The sequence below is a fragment of the Desmodus rotundus genome, chromosome 13, assembly GCF_022682495.2.
Source record: "Desmodus rotundus isolate HL8 chromosome 13, HLdesRot8A.1, whole genome shotgun sequence".
NCBI classification, from domain to species: domain Eukaryota; kingdom Metazoa; phylum Chordata; class Mammalia; order Chiroptera; family Phyllostomidae; genus Desmodus; species Desmodus rotundus.
Genome location: NC_071399.1, coordinates 93,355,709 through 93,372,924, shown reverse-complemented (window position 1 = coordinate 93,372,924; position 17,216 = coordinate 93,355,709). Strand labels below are relative to the sequence as shown.

At 48.1% G+C, this 17,216-nt stretch overlaps 1 protein-coding gene across 14 annotated transcripts in view; it reads left to right on the top strand.

The window, feature by feature from the left end:
- Window positions 1-4,296: 4,296 nt before the first annotated feature.
- The window catches only part of SUPT20H (SPT20 homolog, SAGA complex component), a 30,586-nt gene continuing 17,666 nt past the window's right edge, over window positions 4,297-17,216 (top strand). For 3 of the 14 annotated variants that reach the window (XR_011650727.1, XM_053916374.2, XM_053916373.1), the window contains exons 1-10: window positions 4,815-5,048; window positions 5,761-6,009; window positions 6,476-6,565; window positions 8,922-8,957; window positions 9,604-9,662; window positions 9,969-10,035; window positions 12,597-12,723; window positions 13,676-13,779; window positions 15,698-15,814; window positions 15,903-15,956. Coding sequence is in view for 13 of the 14 variants with exons in the window: in XM_053916374.2 (XP_053772349.1) it covers window positions 5,815-6,009; window positions 6,476-6,565; window positions 8,922-8,957; window positions 9,604-9,662; window positions 9,969-10,035; window positions 12,597-12,723; window positions 13,676-13,779; window positions 15,698-15,814; window positions 15,903-15,956 (849 nt within the window). In the remaining variant the exon portion in view is untranslated. The other 11 variants (XM_053916385.2, XM_053916375.2, XM_053916377.2 and 8 more) reach the window with 9 other exon arrangements.

Here is a 17,216-nt window from a genome sequence, read left to right as displayed (position 1 = left end):
TGGCAGCCTGCTTCCCTTCCCGCTTTGGTTTACTCTTCCTGACCCCCTTCCCTGCAACGCCCTCGAAACGCTGTGAAATAGTAACAAAGATGTTCCCGCCGGCCTGTGGAATAGCTGTTCCGCCCCAGGCAGAAGACAAACCTGCACAAATCCCTGTAAATTTTCAGATAATCTTACTGCCTAAGAGCCCATCTCCCCCAGCCTTCTCCTTAAATAGACTGAGTGCATTTTGTTCTGACGCATGAACGGGGAGCAACCCCCCCCCTCCCCCCGGGTTTTCTCACAACGCTCACATTCCGGGTCCTCGGCACTCAGAGACCAGACGTCCCCACATGTCCCAGACCAGACACCATCTTCTCCGCTCACAACCCCGTGGGACAAACCCAGGCCACCCCACGGGGCTGACCTGGACGCCCGACAGACGCCCCTCTTTCCTTCCCGTGTCTGCCTGCACTTTCTGGTACTTAACAGGGTGCTGTCGAACCAGTTGTTGGGGGAACGAGTTGCAGAACTGAAGTTAATGGACAAATTAGTTACTGTGCTGTCAAATCATATTTCAAACTAATGATGCAAATGTTAGAGTGAAAAACTCAATCTGGCCAAGACGGCTGTGCGAGCCTCCTCCACGACCACTTCAAAACGACAACAGCATGATGGGAAGTCAGCCTGCGGAGCTGTCTGCAGACCTGGCTGGACGAAAGTCCTGTAACTGAGGGTAGAGGGGAGAAGCCACGCCAAGTGCCTGGGAGCCAAGACTCCAGAGGCGCTGGCCCCACCGCCACCTGTGGCAGCTCAGAATTTGGAGGGATATGTCAGCTGCAGAGGTCCCCCTTAAGGATAGAGCCGTCCCACCTCCTTTCCAGGCCTGCCAGCTTGGAGCACCAGTGCCAGGAAGAGGACCCCCACAGTATCTGGCTGTGAAAAGTGGTGGAGATCCGGCTGCCCAGGGAAGATGGAAAGTTGCTGGAAACCCAGGTGCCCTCTTAAAGGGCCAGCACACAGACTCCCCTTCTTGCAGGCACATATCCTGGGCTCTGGTGGAGGGACAGAGGCTTGGGAGGCACCAGAGATATACATTTATATAAAAACCACAAAAGATCCTGAATAGCCACAGCGATCTTGCGAAAGAACAAAGCTGGAGGTCTCACCCTACCTGATGGCAAACTACACTACAAGGCCATAGTAATCAAAACAGCCTGGTGCTGGTGCAAACACAGACACATAGAGCAATGGAGCAGAAGAGACCCATGTCTACAGAATCAATTACTATTTAACAAGGAGCCAAGAACATACAATGCGGTAACAACAATGTATTCAATAAATAGGGTTGGGAAAATTGGACAGATACATGCCCCCCAAAATGAAGTTAAACTACCTTCTCACACCACAAGAATAAAGTCAAAATGGATTAAAGACTTAAATGTAAGACTCAAAACCATAAAAATCCTGGAGGAAAACATAGGCAGTAAAAGTTTGAAAATTTCTTGTAGCAGTATTTTTTGTGATCTGTCTCCTCAGGCAAGGAAACAAAAGAAAAAATAAACAAATGGGGCCACATGACACTAAAAGTGTTTGCACAGCAAGGAAGCCGTCAACAAAATGAAAAGACAACCCACTGACTGGGGGAGCATATTCGCCGTTGATAATGATATTTACCGGGGGGGGGGGGGGGCAAAAAACCCAGAATTATCTTCTAGAGGGCGGGTCCCTTGTAGTACAGTCTTCCTCCACTAGGTGAGTGTTCTAGGAACCTATCTGTGTCCGTGGACCAGCTGGTGGTGTTGTGAGAAGCTGCTTTCAACTTCAGTGAATTTTTTCGAAGACTCTTTCCATGCGCTTGCCCGTTTCATGATGGGTGATTTACGAGTGCACCTGCCCACACTGCACTGAGTATTTAACAGTTTTTGACCACCATGCCCCATATTCCTAATAATGACATCTTATTAATACAGATTTTTGTCCGTCTTTTACAAAACTTAAGTCTAGGTCCTTCATGAAGTACTTATTTTAAAAATGAAGTCCTGACCTCTAGTGGCTAAACTGAATTAATTCAATACGTGAATCGACTGAAAATCTTGCCGTACAGAGACAGACGTTGTAGTGTCCCTAAGGTAATGCAGCAGGCAATACACAGATCCACCCACGAACTATCTGTAGAAAAAAAAATCAAACCTGAATCTGATGTAGCCTCCACGTCCAATCTAACAACCAGGTTAGGGGAATAAGCAGGAGATAAAAATCATAAGCCACATGCGACGAGAGCAGGAAATTCTACCTCACAAAAGACATTCTTTTTTTTTTTTTTTTGAGAAACAAAGGGCATTAAGAAAAGTGGTGAGAGAATTCTTAAAGATGGAAAGGAAGAAGTAAAACTCATTATTTGCAGATGACATGGTACTCTATATGGAGAATCCTAAAAATTCCACCAAGAAACTACTAGAACTGATCAATGAATTCAGTAAAGCAGCAGGATACAAAATAAATATCCAGAAATCAGTTGCATTTTTATGCACCAACGATGAACTGTCAGAAGTGGAAATTAAGAAAACGATCCCATTCACAATTGCTTCAAAAAGAATAAAATACCTATGAGCAAATTTCAAAAGACCTGTATTTGGAAAATCATAAGATACTGCAGAATGAAATCGAAGAATATACAAATAAGTGGAAGCATATGCCATGTTCATAGACAGGAAGAATTAAAATAATAAAGGTTTAGCACTTAAACAACTACCAGGCTCTGGTTTTCTTCAATAGTATATACTCAAAAGAACTAACTCACACACTTCTGCACGAATATTCATAGCACTACTCCCAACAGCTCAAAGGTAGAAATAATCCAAATGTCTATCTGGCTGGATGGATAAAATTGTGGTATATACATATCATGGAACGGAGTATTAGCCATAAAAAGGAATGACATTCCGATCGGTGCTACAAGGTGGTTGGACACAAAAGGGTCACTTATTTCACCTCAGTGAACGCTCCAGCTTAGGGAAATCCGTAGATTGGAAAGGCATGGCTATCTACCAAGGCCTGGGGCAGGGAAGAAAGGACAGGAACCGCTTGGAGGGGTGATAAAAATATTTTGGAACTAGGTGGAGCTGCTGGTTGCACAACATTGTGAACATAAGTGCTATTGATCTGAACAGTTCAAAATGTTCCCTTTTATGTTGTGAATTTCACCTCAATAACATCTTTAAGTTCCTAACTCTACATAATACCAAAAGTTGTGCAGGGCGCAGAAGTGTTACAGATCCAGAGAGAAAGAGGAGGGAAAGAGAGACCCCCCCTCCCCTGCTTCCGTTCTTGCCTCTCTGCAAGAGAATAATTCAAGCGAGAGACAAACAGGGATTAGTGGAAACGAAATAGCAAGTTTATTTATGAAACACATACAAGCACAGAACTGCAAGCAGGCCCAGCTAGTTAAGTGCCCCACGTTTAGAGAGCAAAGTTGTAACTTTGTTCTATACACATGAGCCAAGGCTACAAGTGGGTACTTAGCTAATCTAAGTACCCTGACTACTGGCGTTCAAGGGTTATACACCTCAGCTGGCTTCCAAACACCCCTCCTTCTTGCCCTTGGGAACAGTGTACACTACGAAGGCTTTCTTTCTCAGTAGTAAAAGCTCTTTGTCCTAGTTAGTGAAATTGTTAGAGGCCCCCCTCTTTCTACTCCATTAATTCCCACTTGTGACGTTCAGAACACCGGGCAATCTCAGTAACATTGTTACAGGAGCCCCTTTCCTCAGCACAGGCTCAAGGACTCTCTCCTCCTCCTGCGCTGTTATTGCTTGTGATGCTGGGACAAGAGGGCCCTGCCTTTATTTCCCCTCTGGCCGCTCATTCCTAGCTGCCACCTAACAGAACCACAGACATTGCAACGTGAGCTAGTGACTCAGTGTCTGAATTGTAAAAACGGTTCAGTGATGGTTTGGGGTTGTTTTTTCCCAACATGAAATTCATTGGCACTTGATACACTATCAAAGGCTACATGGCTGGGACCAGCAATGCGGGATCACGTCATTCCCTTTCCATCGGACAGGCGGAACAGCAAGGAAAGACCGCCCCAGGTTTCCTCCACCATAAATTCTGCAGGACCCCTGCCCCTTGAACATCCCCCATCCATCCTCACACAGTGAGGACCGGAAACTCCGAGACCAGCCCCGCGGGCACCTGCGCTGCGGCGACGCCCCCTGGCGCCCAAGTCGGGCCAGCGCGCCCGGCCCCCCAGCGCCACCACTTCCGCCCGCGGGCGCCGTCGCCCCGCCCAGCACGCCGGCCGGAAGTGCGGCACCGGAACAGGCCCTGGAGCGTCTGCGGCGTCGCGCAGGCGGGGGGCTGGCGGAGCGAGCGGCCGGTAGGGCTCGCGCGTCGCGACCTGGCGGAGCCTGAGGCGCGATAACGGGTCACAGTGGGGCGGTGGCTGCACAGGTGGGCGGCGGCAGGCAGGGTTAGAGGCGAGGGGCGGCTTCCCGAGTAGCTTTTCGCGCTTTCGGGAGTCCGGCGGAGGGGGAGGAAAACGGTGTCCGCAGAGAGACGGGCCGCGCTCAGCCAGACGTCCTCCGGGCGGTCAGCTCCGCTGCCCCTCACGGTGCCGCCAGGCACGCTTTGCGGTTTTGATTTTCGGGGTCCAGTCCCAGGTACTGGGAAACGCGCGAGTGTTTCGCGAGCGCGTCTTTGGGGGCGGCTTTTTCGGGGTCCACGTAAAATCGAGGTCGTTCTCCTCGCTGTCCAGTGGCGGCGGTTTGCTGGTGAAGCCCGAGTCGTTCCGGAAAGCTCGAGCCGTTGGAAGAAACTCAGGTCGGTCAGAGAAATCCGCGGGGTCGATTGCGACGTCGGAATGGGATGGGCTGCTGGTCGTCGCCATGGTGACCGGGGGTTCGGACGCGAACTGGGCGCGCGCCTGCGAGTCCGTGCGTGCCGTGCGTTCGGGGCCTGGTGGGACTCCGTCCCCAGCGGTCAGCGAGGTGTTTCCCAGGTAGAGTCTGGACGGTGCGGCGGTGGATCACCAGGATGTAAACAGCTCCAAGTTGAGAAAAAGAAATGTATGTTGATCTGGGCAGAAGCGGGTCTTTATTTTAAATGCTTCGCTCGTAAAAATTTACATGCCGGTGCAGGGTTGATTGGTCTGAAAGTTGTAAGATTGCGCAGACAGAATCTAAGATGAGAAATGGAGACGGGTGTGTTCCCGTCGAGCGCGATCCGAGGGCCGTGTGGCTCCGCAACGACGAGGTCACAGCGGTTTTCTCTGACTTCTGGGCGCCCTGGGCCGCGTCCGGATGTTCGCTCCGTGAGCGGCGGGAGCTGGGTTTCGGCTGTAGCCCTGAAATAATGGGAGGTCGCTAAGCCTTCCTCACCGCCCCGCCCCAGTTGAGTGACCAGAGACCTGATTTTACACTTGGTCTTGTCCAAAAGGAGAGAAGCCGGTAGAGATCTGATTTTACAGCCGTCCCGTTTTGCCTGTGTGTCGAGTGTCTTCAGCTTTAGATTCACTGGTCGGGAAGGTTTCACCTTAGCTTGACTTCATAGTAAATCTCCTGTGAGGTCTTGAAGGTTAGGGTTACTGTCTTAATCTTTTTTTTTTTTAATGATTAAGGCACTAATCTTTCTGGTTTGGGTGTTTTTTCCCCTCCTGTTTCCTCCCTCCTCCTTCCAGCCCCCCCCCCCCCCCTTTAATAAACTGAAACTGGCAGAACCTAAGCTTTGGGTTCACCAAAATAATTTTACATGGAAAATACTGTTTTGTGTCACTTGAAGGTGTCACTTATATGGACAGACACGCAGGTCACAAGGAGTTAGGTAAAGAATTCAATGAAAAATCAGCCTGAAGTAGCATCACTCAGCACGAACAGACACCATCTCTGGGAGGCAGAGGGGACACAGTGGTGGACTTCGGGGCCGGCAGCCACTGGACACCTGCTGCGGGCCATTTCCCGAGCTCCCTGGAGCGGGGCGCAGGCGGTCCCCTGGTTAGCGCTCCGAGGGTCTGCTCTGTGTGCAGCCAGGGTGAGGATCTGGGATGGGGATTTGTGGGGAGAGGGTCCAGTTGGCGGGAGGAGGGGCGTGGCCTGGGGGGGCAGCATTGGAGGACTCCCTCCCCAGGTCCGCCGAGCCGTGTGGTTGGAATAGTGAGTGCGCGGGGTCAAGGCCAGTGGACAGTGGTGACAGGGAGCCGCAGGATGGCCAGGGACATTAATTAAACCCTTAGTCCTTCGCTGTCCGTGTGTTCAGTGTTTCTGAAGAACGGGAGGCGGCGTCTGGACGCGCAGACTCCGTTCTGCCCCACCTGTCGAACGAAGCTGTGCTTGTCAACAGTGAAGGGATGGGTGGCGGTACAGGGATTTTGTTGCCAGTTATTGAAAAATGTGTTAGAAAGTCATATGCTTCACATAATTTCTCTTACCAATTACTAAGTCATCTCATTTCTCTTGGTAGCTTTATGTTAACATGGGGTTTTGTCTCTGCCCTGCAGTGCTATGAAGTTGTTACTGAAAGACCTGGTTTTCACCCTGCTTCATCTGCGCAGTTAAGTTTCTTTCGGACCCTCCTTCCTACCACGATGGTAAGCTGCCGCTCAGTAGGTTATCATTTGTGTTTTAGGATGTTCTTTTATCTCCGTAAAAACACCTGTATTATAGATGCACAAATCCTCCTATAACCTGTTCAAGATCCCTGACTTGGAAATTACTTAGTAACCACTTGCAAAATCTCCACAAAACCGGGGGCTTATCTCCCAATTCAATGTTACAATTACTGTATGCAGGTTGTACAGATAATCCACCTTTATCTCTGTGAACTATTTAAAAAGTATGTACTTCTATGTACCATAGTCCAAATCATTGTTAAGGAGGATGGTTGTTAATAGAGATACTTTAGGGATTTCTCATATATTCAAGTTTCTCTCAATTTAGATTTAAAAAAATGTTTTAAACATAACATGCTTACTGCAAATGACATTTGGGAACATTAGTGTTAGCCTTCTAATGGCACATTTCTGTTCCCGGAGTCACAGTCACTAAACATACTTTGGGGTGTGCCTTTGACTGTCGCCATTAAAGAATTACAGATGATGGGGGCGGGCGGGGGCACTGTGTAAAGCAGTAAAGCAGCAGCGGCACTTGACCATAGGCGAGTGAGTGAACACCGCCCACCACGTTAGGTGAACCTTAGAAAACACGCATCTTCCTTCTCCCTGTGGGACCCGGCCCCTCTGCCCGGCTCTGTGAGAGGCAGGCGGAGCTGGGGCAGGGGGCAGAGGGCGCAGGCCTGGCCTTCGGTGACGTGCCCACGTGGGCACAGGGGTCCTCTGTGAAGACTAGGAACCAGGCAGTGTGTCCTGGACCCTGGCCCTTGAGGTGGGAGTCTCCCTGAGCTTGGAGGGAGGGGGTTTGATTTCAGAAGGGAAGGGTTTGTTTACCTGAGAAGGTGGGCCACTAAAAATTGCCCTAGGGTATGTATTTGATTGTGATTGTTTCAACTTTTTATGTAAACTCCAAGGTTTTATGGCCCAAAGAATTTAAAGACCTTAGGTATTTGTCAGGTGTTTATATCCAGAGTTCAACGTTTGCGCTGGGAAATGCTTTGTACTCAAGAACCTCATCTCGCCCCGTTTCATTGGGAATCCGCTCTTTATGAGATTTGTTAACACATCAGTACACGTATCCTTCGAAATGACGTATTTCAGACTTCCTCACTTAACTACACTGTGGAAGTTTGAGGGTGTTTTTACTGTGGTCCCACCACAAAGGCTGGCTGCCTTTGTCCTCCTGTGGACCCCTCCTCCTGGGAGTCCCGACTCCAGCAGTGCTTGTGCCTCCCTCAGCCTCATGGGGCTGTGGTGGGCACTGGGAGGTTTTCCTCCATGCAGCTTGGAAGGTTGAGTTGGTGGGGTCTACAGAATAAAACAAAAATGGAAGGTCCTTGTAAGTAAAAAAACGAAAGATCTGTGCCTCAGTGGAATTAAAAACGCCTGTTATTTTGAATGAAAACATAAGTAACTAGAAGGAGGAATGGGTGGTGGTGTATTTGCTTAATTTTGTTTGAAACCTAGTACTTTTATTTTTAGGTGTCTTTACAAATGAGGGAGATGGAGATTACCCTCTCATTTCTCCCTCTTGCCTTAAAATAAGGGTCTCCAAGTAGTGGATGGAAGATGGGAATTCAGTGACAGATCCTAAACCGCACAAGCGGTAGTAATACTGTAGTTCGTCAACCGTAAGATGCCTTCTCGTTCACAGTTTAATATTACTGAATCGACGATGAGTCTGCATTCGGTGGCATCTTACAGTTTTACCCGGTGACACTTTTTTCTTCATGTTGCCTAAATTAGTAACGATGCTTGCTTATAGTTGGTGGTATCTTCAAGTCTTTGAAACGTGGTAATCAGCCACGTATTTTCTACTAGGCACCGACCTAAAAATGTGATGATGGAGACTCGGTGCAGGGGTGTATTAGCGATCTCTAAGCTGGCGTTAGGCACCAGCATCCTAGCACCCCCACTTTGCAGGGTTCCTAGCAGATCAGGAGGGTCGAGTCTTTGCTTCACGTGAATTGCATACGTGGTGTCCCATAGAGCGTAGGGAGCGGAGCGCTGAGAGTGCCAAGGACGGCCAAGTTCACAGAGTGGCAGTGGTTACCGTCTCCAGCCCTCGGCCCTGGGTCAGGCTCACGCCCTGGCCGGGGAGAGCCGTCTTAGCACTTGTCTAATTTGTTGTCATAATCGGGTGCCTCAGACTCCCGTGTTTGTTCTTTGGAGCTTATGTTAGTGCAGGGGGGTGGAGGACAGAAATAAAGGAAAATGTGTCGGACTTATTTTAGAAAATTAAACACACGTAAGCATTTAATTACAAATGTTATGTGTATATTATTTTTTGTGAAAATAACTAATATTACTAAATACATTTATTTGTTTTTTACAGCAACAAGCTGTAGAACTAGCGTTGGACCGTGCGGAGGTGAGGCATGACTAAGTTATGTATTGAAATTGCGTTGACTTTAATTGAAGAAACCTCAGTTGTAAGAGCTTTTTGTCTGATTGTCAGAGGAGTACATTAACATTATTTTAGGACAAGTATGCAAATAATTTTGCTGTAAATATATAAAAATATTGGGTGATGTTTGAATCATTTATTTGAAATTCTCAGATAATAACGCTGTAGAATAAAAAATAATGCTGCAGAGGAAATGTTATTTAAAGAAGGACATAGAATTTCTAAAATTGTGTTTTCCTGTTGCGACAAGTTTTCTAATCGCTGAGTGACAGGGACGAGTAGCTGAAAATATAGAGAGTCCTTACAGTTGAGTGTGGTACTGTGCGTGTTCTGAACAACCGTGAGACATGCTGAGAATGTCTGACCTGTGAAATCACAATTGTAAAGCAGTATGACTTCACTTGTATTGTAGCGAGGAAATGCAGTTTAAATTTCTCTTACATGTAGCATGTTTAGGACTTTAATCGTTTTTCCTACAAGGTATCATTTCGTGTGAATTAGACACTCGAGTGACTGAAGAGCCTTTTCAGCCTGATGTACGTTTTTAAATACACTTTGCGTTCGTTCACTGAGCAACAGGCGCGCTGTTTCACGGCCCTTTCTTTTCCAGTACATCATCGAGAGTGCCCGACAGAGACCCCCTAAGAGGAAACACCTGTCTGGTGGCAGGTAGGGTACTTCGTTAGCGGGCGGCGTCCCAGGGGCCCTGCAGGCCTCTCGCTGTTGCTCTCCGTTGGGCGCGGTGCTCGCAGCGCTGTGTCTCGGACTCGCACGGCTGTGTCTCGGACTCGCACGGCTGTGTCTCGGACTCGCACGCGCTAGGGCTGCCCAGGCTGCTGCTAGTCACCGTGTCCAGGTCACCCCCCATCTTCAGAAATTGGCGGGGGGAATAGTGGGAAAAATTCAGTAACATTTATTTTACAATGATCCTTGTTTTCACGTTATTTTGTACATTGTCTTTGTTTTAAATTTTAGAAAATCTATATTTCAAAAGCTCTATGACTTATACATTGAAGAATGTGAAAAAGAGCCTGAGGTTAAGGTAAGTACACATTTTTTATATCATTACAGCTTTTGAAGTGTAAAGAAGGAAATTTAACCAGTTACATTTGAAACAGATACTGATTGATATTTCTGTGAGTGAACCAACATCTCTTCCAGCCAGATTCTAGCCAGTTGCGCAGCTGACCCAGAGCTCTGGCCACAGGGTGGAGAGCTCTGCTCTCTACCTGCTTAGGTGGGGGGCCGGGGGGGCAGTGCTTACCGAGGAACAGGATGTCCGGCAGGAGGTCAGAAGCAGCGAGGCCACTGTGTGTACAGGCCCAGAAAGTAGGTTTGTAGTTGTGAGTCCGTGGAACACGGCTTAGTCTTACTTAGTGACTGCAGTGTTTTCCAGAACAGCTGTGAACCCACTTTGCCCCACCCGGCATAGTCTTTGTTTCTTTTCTCTCCTGATAAATGATTTGTAGACTGAAGACAGGAGAAAGTTAACTGTTTCCTCATGGTGACTTAGCCTGGAGAGTTAAAGCTCTTACAAGGCTTGTAGTAAAAGCAGGTACAGTAAAACATGATGAATTTGGTAACAAAAATTAGTTCGTGGCCAGGTTAAATTAATTCATTTTTATTTCGCATAAAAGTATAGACAATCCAAATTTAATCGAAATTGATTTCTTGATATTTATTGTACTTTTGGATTGTAGGGGTCTTAAAAGGCTCTGTGAGCTTCTGTTAACTCTCTTTAACTTTAAAATGAATATCATTTTAGCCCTGGCCAGGTGACTCAGTTGGTTGAAGTGTCGTCTCATATACTGAAAGGTTGCAGGTTCGATTCCTGGTCAGGGCACCTAACGGGAAGCAGCCAGTCAGTGTTTCTCTCCCCCCCTCACCTCCTCCTCCCCTTCCTCTCTCTAAAAATCAACAAGCAGATCCTCAAGTGAGGATTTAAAAAACAAGAATACCGTTTTAACTTTTAGGTAAAAAAAAAAAATCAGTGATATTCCATCTAACTTCTGAAATCTTTACATTAGCAGAAAGATGCTTGTTAAACTGTAAATGAATCTTACAGTATGTTTTGTAGAAGTTTAATTGAGATATAATTGATGTATTGTAAATTTCACATTAATAAAATAATGAAAGTACACATTTTATAAGTTTTCACACGTATACGCCCAAGAAACTACCACTGTAATCGGTGTGATGAAGATACTCTTCCCCCCAGAGACAGAACGAAGATAGGAGAGGTCCAGGAGTGCGGCCCTCTGTTGGGGTCAGCTGCCCTTGCCCACCAGCCGCACCTGGCCTGCTGTGCGCCCTGTAAATAAAGTGGTGCAGGTGTCCGGCCACACCCGCTGTCTCTCGTACAGTCAGTACCTTCCCTGCAGCCAGCTTCTCTGTGCGACGACACAGGCCGTGTGGCCCATGAGCCTGAGACACTGACTTGCCCTGTAGGAAATGTGCCTTCGGACCTGTGTGCGCTGCCCACAGCTAATGGGCCAGCCCGTGTCCTGGAGGGGGCCCACACTGTCCGAAGCTACCTGTCCTGGCCTATGGCAGGTGGTGAGGGTTTTCCCACACTTACAAAGACTTGAAAACTTTAGTCTCTTTACTAGTTTTTGTTTTCCATATCGAGGTGGTTGAACGTTGTTTTGTCACGTTTGTAAATATAACAATGTAGCATTGTGATTCCCTGGTGACAGGAGGTCTGGTATTTGTCATTTCTCTCTGCACATGCCTGCGTAGACATACTTTGTACAGGATACTCAAAACGTGATTTTGAGTTCATGCAAAAATACTCTATTGACTGATATCTTTTGCAAATAAGATTTCATGACAGGAATTGTTATATTTATAATTGGGTTTTATTTTAAATCATGCATTTCTAAAACAATGGATTTTAATGTACCTGTATTATATTTTCTGATGGGTTTTTTAATAGTAGTTTCTAAGGAATAGTTAAATAGAATTTACAGAAAATTGCTTAAATTGCCCACGTCCTCTTAACAATTAGGTATTTTTGAGTTTAACATTTCAGTGAATTTGAGCTATTGAACTCGTTTGAATCTGATTTAGGCCATAAAATATTTAAGAAATGTGCATCTCTACCACCAAGGAAAATGCCCCAGATTCTTTAGTGGTAGAGAACTATTTCACTTTTTAACTTCTTTAAATTTTATGTTTCTTACTCCCTAGGAGAAAGGGGAACATCAGTGTGTGGTTGCCTCTCGCACACACCCTGCTGGGGAGCTGGCCCGCAGCCCAGGCCTGGGCCCGGGTTGGACAGGGAATGGAACTGGCGGCCCTTTGGTTCGCAGAGTGGCGCTCAATCCACCGAGCCACCCCAGCCAGAGCCGCTTTTTATTGTATAGATCACTGGTTTTCTTTGTGATACGAATTGGCATAAACATGGCAATAGATCAAAATTCGGTTCACGTGGATGGCGTGTGCTCAGTAGCTGTGTGTGGGGAGTCCTCCCTCCGCATGCAGGGTTGCGGTGCGGCCTGAGCCGACCCGGTCATCCGGACCGCCTCTGTGCAGTCCCGGTGGTGTCTGTCTGTCACAGTCATGCAGGGCTGTTTCCGTGACCGCTGCCTCTTTTCAAAGCAGAAGTTAAGAAGAAATGTGAACTTGCTGGAGAAGCTTGTTATGCAAGAGACATTGTCATGTTTAGTGGTCAACCTGTACCCAGGAAATGAGGGATATTCTTTGATGCTCAGGGGAAAAAATGGATCAGGTAAGAACCTCCAGGCGGCAGCAGCCCAGGAACCCCTCTGCCTGGCAGGGTGGGCTGCGTCCAGGAGCGGTTCCTCACCCTGCAGAGTGGTCTGGCCTTAGATCAGTGAGGACCTGATCAGAGACGACTTTGACCCCTGATGTCCCTCCAAATTATCTCTAATGCGATTAATCCTCCTGGAATGTGCATTTGAGAAGTGTTTTTGATTGAGACAGGTGGTTGTAGTTATAAAAGATGCAGTTTTTAAATTGTCAAAATTTTATTGCCGTTAATATTTTAAAATAGCATAAGGTGTTTTATGGTGTGTTTTTCTTCTACATTTTGAAATATGCTCTGAGTCTGAAACACTCAAAATTAAGCAGACTTACTGCCTTTTGAATAATTTACATATGCTAACATTTTACTATTATGAACGTGATCATGAAAATAAAGTTTACAGAATTAGATTTCACTGAAGAGGCATCTAAAAATTTGGTATCGTTGATATTATGAGTTCTACAAGGAACTCACCTAATTTCTTCTTGTGTTGATAATTAATGATAAAATGTTACTCCAAGAGAATTTTATCCTCTAAGTGACCATTGTTCAGAAGAGGCACCAGATTATCACTGAGTTCCGTATCAGATTAAGCAGTCTTTGGGCACAGCAGACGCTGGGATTTGACCGTCCTCTGGCTGTCGTCCTGCCGGCTGTGGTCTGTGTTGTGACCGTCACGCCAGGGGTTTTCCCGTGGTGTGTTAGGCGTTTCCTTTCTGATCTGAAATTCTACACAGTTTATTAGGTTTTTTAGCAATATGTAAAGTGATTATTTATAAGACTCACATAAAGAATGACTTTAGGAGAGCCTTGGTTTTATTTTTATTTTTATTTTTTTGGAAAGTCATTTAAATTAAGCACCTAGGCTTTTCTGTGAGCCTCATAATTTCAGAAACTTTATGTTTTTTAAATTAAGATTCAGAGACCATTCGGCTGCCTTATGAAGAAGGAGAGTTGCTTGAATACTTGGATGCTGAAGAATTACCTCCTATCTTGGTTGATCTCCTAGAAAAATCCCAGGTACAGATTTTTTTCTCTGTGAATGTCCTTAGGTTTGTCACCTACGTGTTGTTTAGTAACAGTGAATATTTGTTTGTGGTCTTGATAGCGCTTAGGACGTGAAATGAAACATCGTAAGTGGCCGTATGAAAATCGGCTTGTGAGATATTCATCCTGTGGGCTGTATGGAAGTGTGTGGGCTTAGTTGATTCTTCTGAAGTCACTGTGAACACTAGCTCATCCACTGGAAATCTCCCTGTAGCCACAGTCAAGGAACTGGGGGAGAAACTGCACACTCCCTTGGTGCCCCCAGCCACACTGTGGTCTTTGCTGAGGACAAGCAGCTGTCGGGTGGGGCCACGGTCCCCACCTAGCACTGGTCCTGCAGCACCCTCACGTCGCTGTCCACGCCGGCTGCCCGCCTGGTGGGGGGTCCCCGCTCCTCTTCAGCACCTAGCTCCCGCGTGGTGACAGTGTGCTGTGCTGTCACCTTCCTTAGAAAGCCCTTTCCTATCCCCGTCTTCGTCGGTCTGTTTGCCAAGTTCAGCACAAATGACCCTCTCACTTCCTCCTTGAAATAACCTTTTGGCTTCTGGGATAAGGCGTCTGTGCTTGTGCTCTTTGCTGCTGTGGGTCTGTGCTGTCCACTCATCCCTGCCACCCACAGACGTGTTCGGGCTCGGGGCGCAGTCCTAAGTGTGCTGTTTTTTAGTAACGCGCTCTTCCCTGGATGACCTCGACCAGCCTTAAATGACGAGTGGTCCCTTATCTCTGTCACGATGACCATGCCAAACAGATTTCCTGGGATGGGGAACAGGTTCTTCAACTTGACATGACAAAGCAGGACTTTCAGTTCCCCTCCCAGACAAGTTCTGTCACTCGTCTTTGGGACCTGATGGCTGACCCTCCTCTTACCTTGACCTTAAACACACAGTCCATGAGCAGCGGTCAGCCTGACGGTCCGGGCTGGCTGCAGGCGCCCTGCTGAACCTCCCGCTTCCACCCTGGAGCCCCTGGGTGAATTCTTCCACAGGTTAATCTTACGAAACAGCAGCAGAAAGGGGCCCTGCTTCACGTTCTTGGGTGTCCTGTCGTGCGCAGGACCCCTGCCTTCTGGTTTCATCCCTTCCCGCTCTCGGTCCCGTGGTATTGCCTTTGCAGCGTTCCTCTCGTCTAAGGTTACTTCGGTTATCCGTTCATGCGTTTATTCCCTGCCTTCCTGCACTGAGCGCAGTGTGGCCTCACCACTGTCTGTCCTCGACGCTTGTTCTGACACACGGGGCACATAGTTCCTGTTGTAGTAACTCAGTGGGTGTTTGTGGAAAAGCATGAGTGTGACAGTGACCAGTGCCGTGGAGGTCAGCGCGCCCAGTAAAGATTCCAATGCAGACCAGTGCTGTCAGTGACCGTGGCCATCGGTGGTTAGCAGGTCTTGAGCCATAAAGGTTCTACCTTTGGCCTTAGAAAAAGGCCTGGCAGACAACACTGTTAACAGAAGATCATTTGAATCTGTAGTTAGCTTTCTTCCTCTAAGTAGTAAAGACTGTCTTCTGGAAGTCTGAGCAGAGCAGATAGTAGCAGCTGCATCCATGAGCTGAGCCTGCGCCGGGCTCGCTGACAGATCGTAACTGATAGGACTTGCACGGTGCAGCCGTGAGCCAGGGCAGGCAGCAGTCCCAGTGGTCCGTGGCCTGAGACGCAAACGCCGAGCGAAGGTCAGTCTGTAATGAGAGACCACATGAAACTGCTCCTGGGGTCAGAGAGGTGAACAGGAAATGGTTCCTGGTAAGCGTTTATGCGTGTGGTGGTAAATCCGATTACGGTGTCGGAGCGGCCGGAAACATTGCGCAGGCCTGTGGAGAACCCAGAACATCGGGATAAACTCGCTCAGGTGGCTCTTGGAAGAAGACATTTACTTAAGTACGTTCACTTAAAACAGGCGAACATCTTCCACTGTGGGTGTGTCCTCGCGGAGGTCCGGGACTACCGGCAGTCCAGCCACACGAAGCCCCCCGGCTACCAGAGCAGGCACATCCTCCTGCGCCCCACGATGCAGGTGAGGGGCGCCTCGGCCTTTCCGTGGGGTCTTCCTGGGCTTGTGCGCCTGTGCATTAATGTGTTTGTACAATTCTGATTTCTTCTAGACTTTAATCTGTGATGTGCATTCAATAACAAGTGATAACCATAAATGGACCCAGGTCAGTAGTTTTGGCTTTTAATCCCAGACAGGCAAAATACAGGATAAAACAACAGTTGTCACTAAGCCAAGCAAAAGATACTTTCTGCTCCTAGTTTCACGTGTGGCATCTGTGTTTCCTTTGTGAGCCCCAGGGCTCGGGGTCTCTGCGGGGTGAAACCTGGACTCGTAGACCCTCTCAAAGAAAAAGAGGTGCTGGTTGTGCCCTGATTTCCTGTCACCTTGGTTCTAAAGCGGCCTCGCCTGTCTTTCCTGTTCACCCGGGGGAACCGTTGTACCCTGAGAGCAGCAGGTGCCCCCGTGCGGGCTCGGGGTACATGAGGTGCCTGCTCCCTGGAGCGTTTGCTCCCCTCCCTGCTGCCAGAGGGAGAGATGGTCACCACAGCCACAGAAGTGCCAGTGACGAGAGTTGTGTGACCTGTGAGACGCAGTCATAAAGTGAGGTGCCGTGTACCAGTAACTGTCAAGTGCTGCGTTCTAGTTGGGGTCTGATCCTCTTGTCGAGAAGAATGTTAAAAGCTACCGAGAGAATATCCAGAAACACACTCCGCAGTCACCGTGGCGGGTGGCAGGACATGAGTGTCTGGTGCGGAAGCCCAAGCAGCGAAGGGTGGACTAGCCTTCATTCTGGGTGGGCTGTACGCCAGGCAGCCTGGCGGCAACTGAAGGAGGGTCCTCTCTGGGAAGATGCCAACTACCAGGTACAGCAGACACGATGCACTTGGGAATCTTCATGAATTAATGGATCTAGACAGCTGGAAACTTTAGATGAGAAAGTCTGTTCTGTTACAGGTTCATGGAGTCTTTATAATGCAGAGATCTGACTAAACCGGCAGGGCTGAAAACGGACAGTTGGTCCTGTGTCCCTCTGGTGTGGTGGGAGGAAGTACACAGTGGTGCTGGTGAACTGTGGTCTGAAAATAGAGCCTGAATCAGACTGGGCGGGCCTCTGCCCCCAGCAGTGACAGAGAACTAGGGACAAGACGAAGAAACCACCAGCCAGACTCCGCTGGAAGTTACATACTGAGGAAGTGGGTGGTCGGGTCCAGCCAGTCAGTGGCATGAACTAAGATGAGAGGTGGTCGTTGCAGACCGAAGGGGAGATGTCCGAGAGAGGAGAACCAAGTGCAGTGTGCAAGGCTGGCTCACGTTCATGTTCACACACCAACGAAAACACTCTTGAGGTAGAAGAACACCGACTGGCCAGTAGAAGTCCCGGCCCACTGGCAGTGCACACTGAGGGTGTTCGGTGGGACTGAAT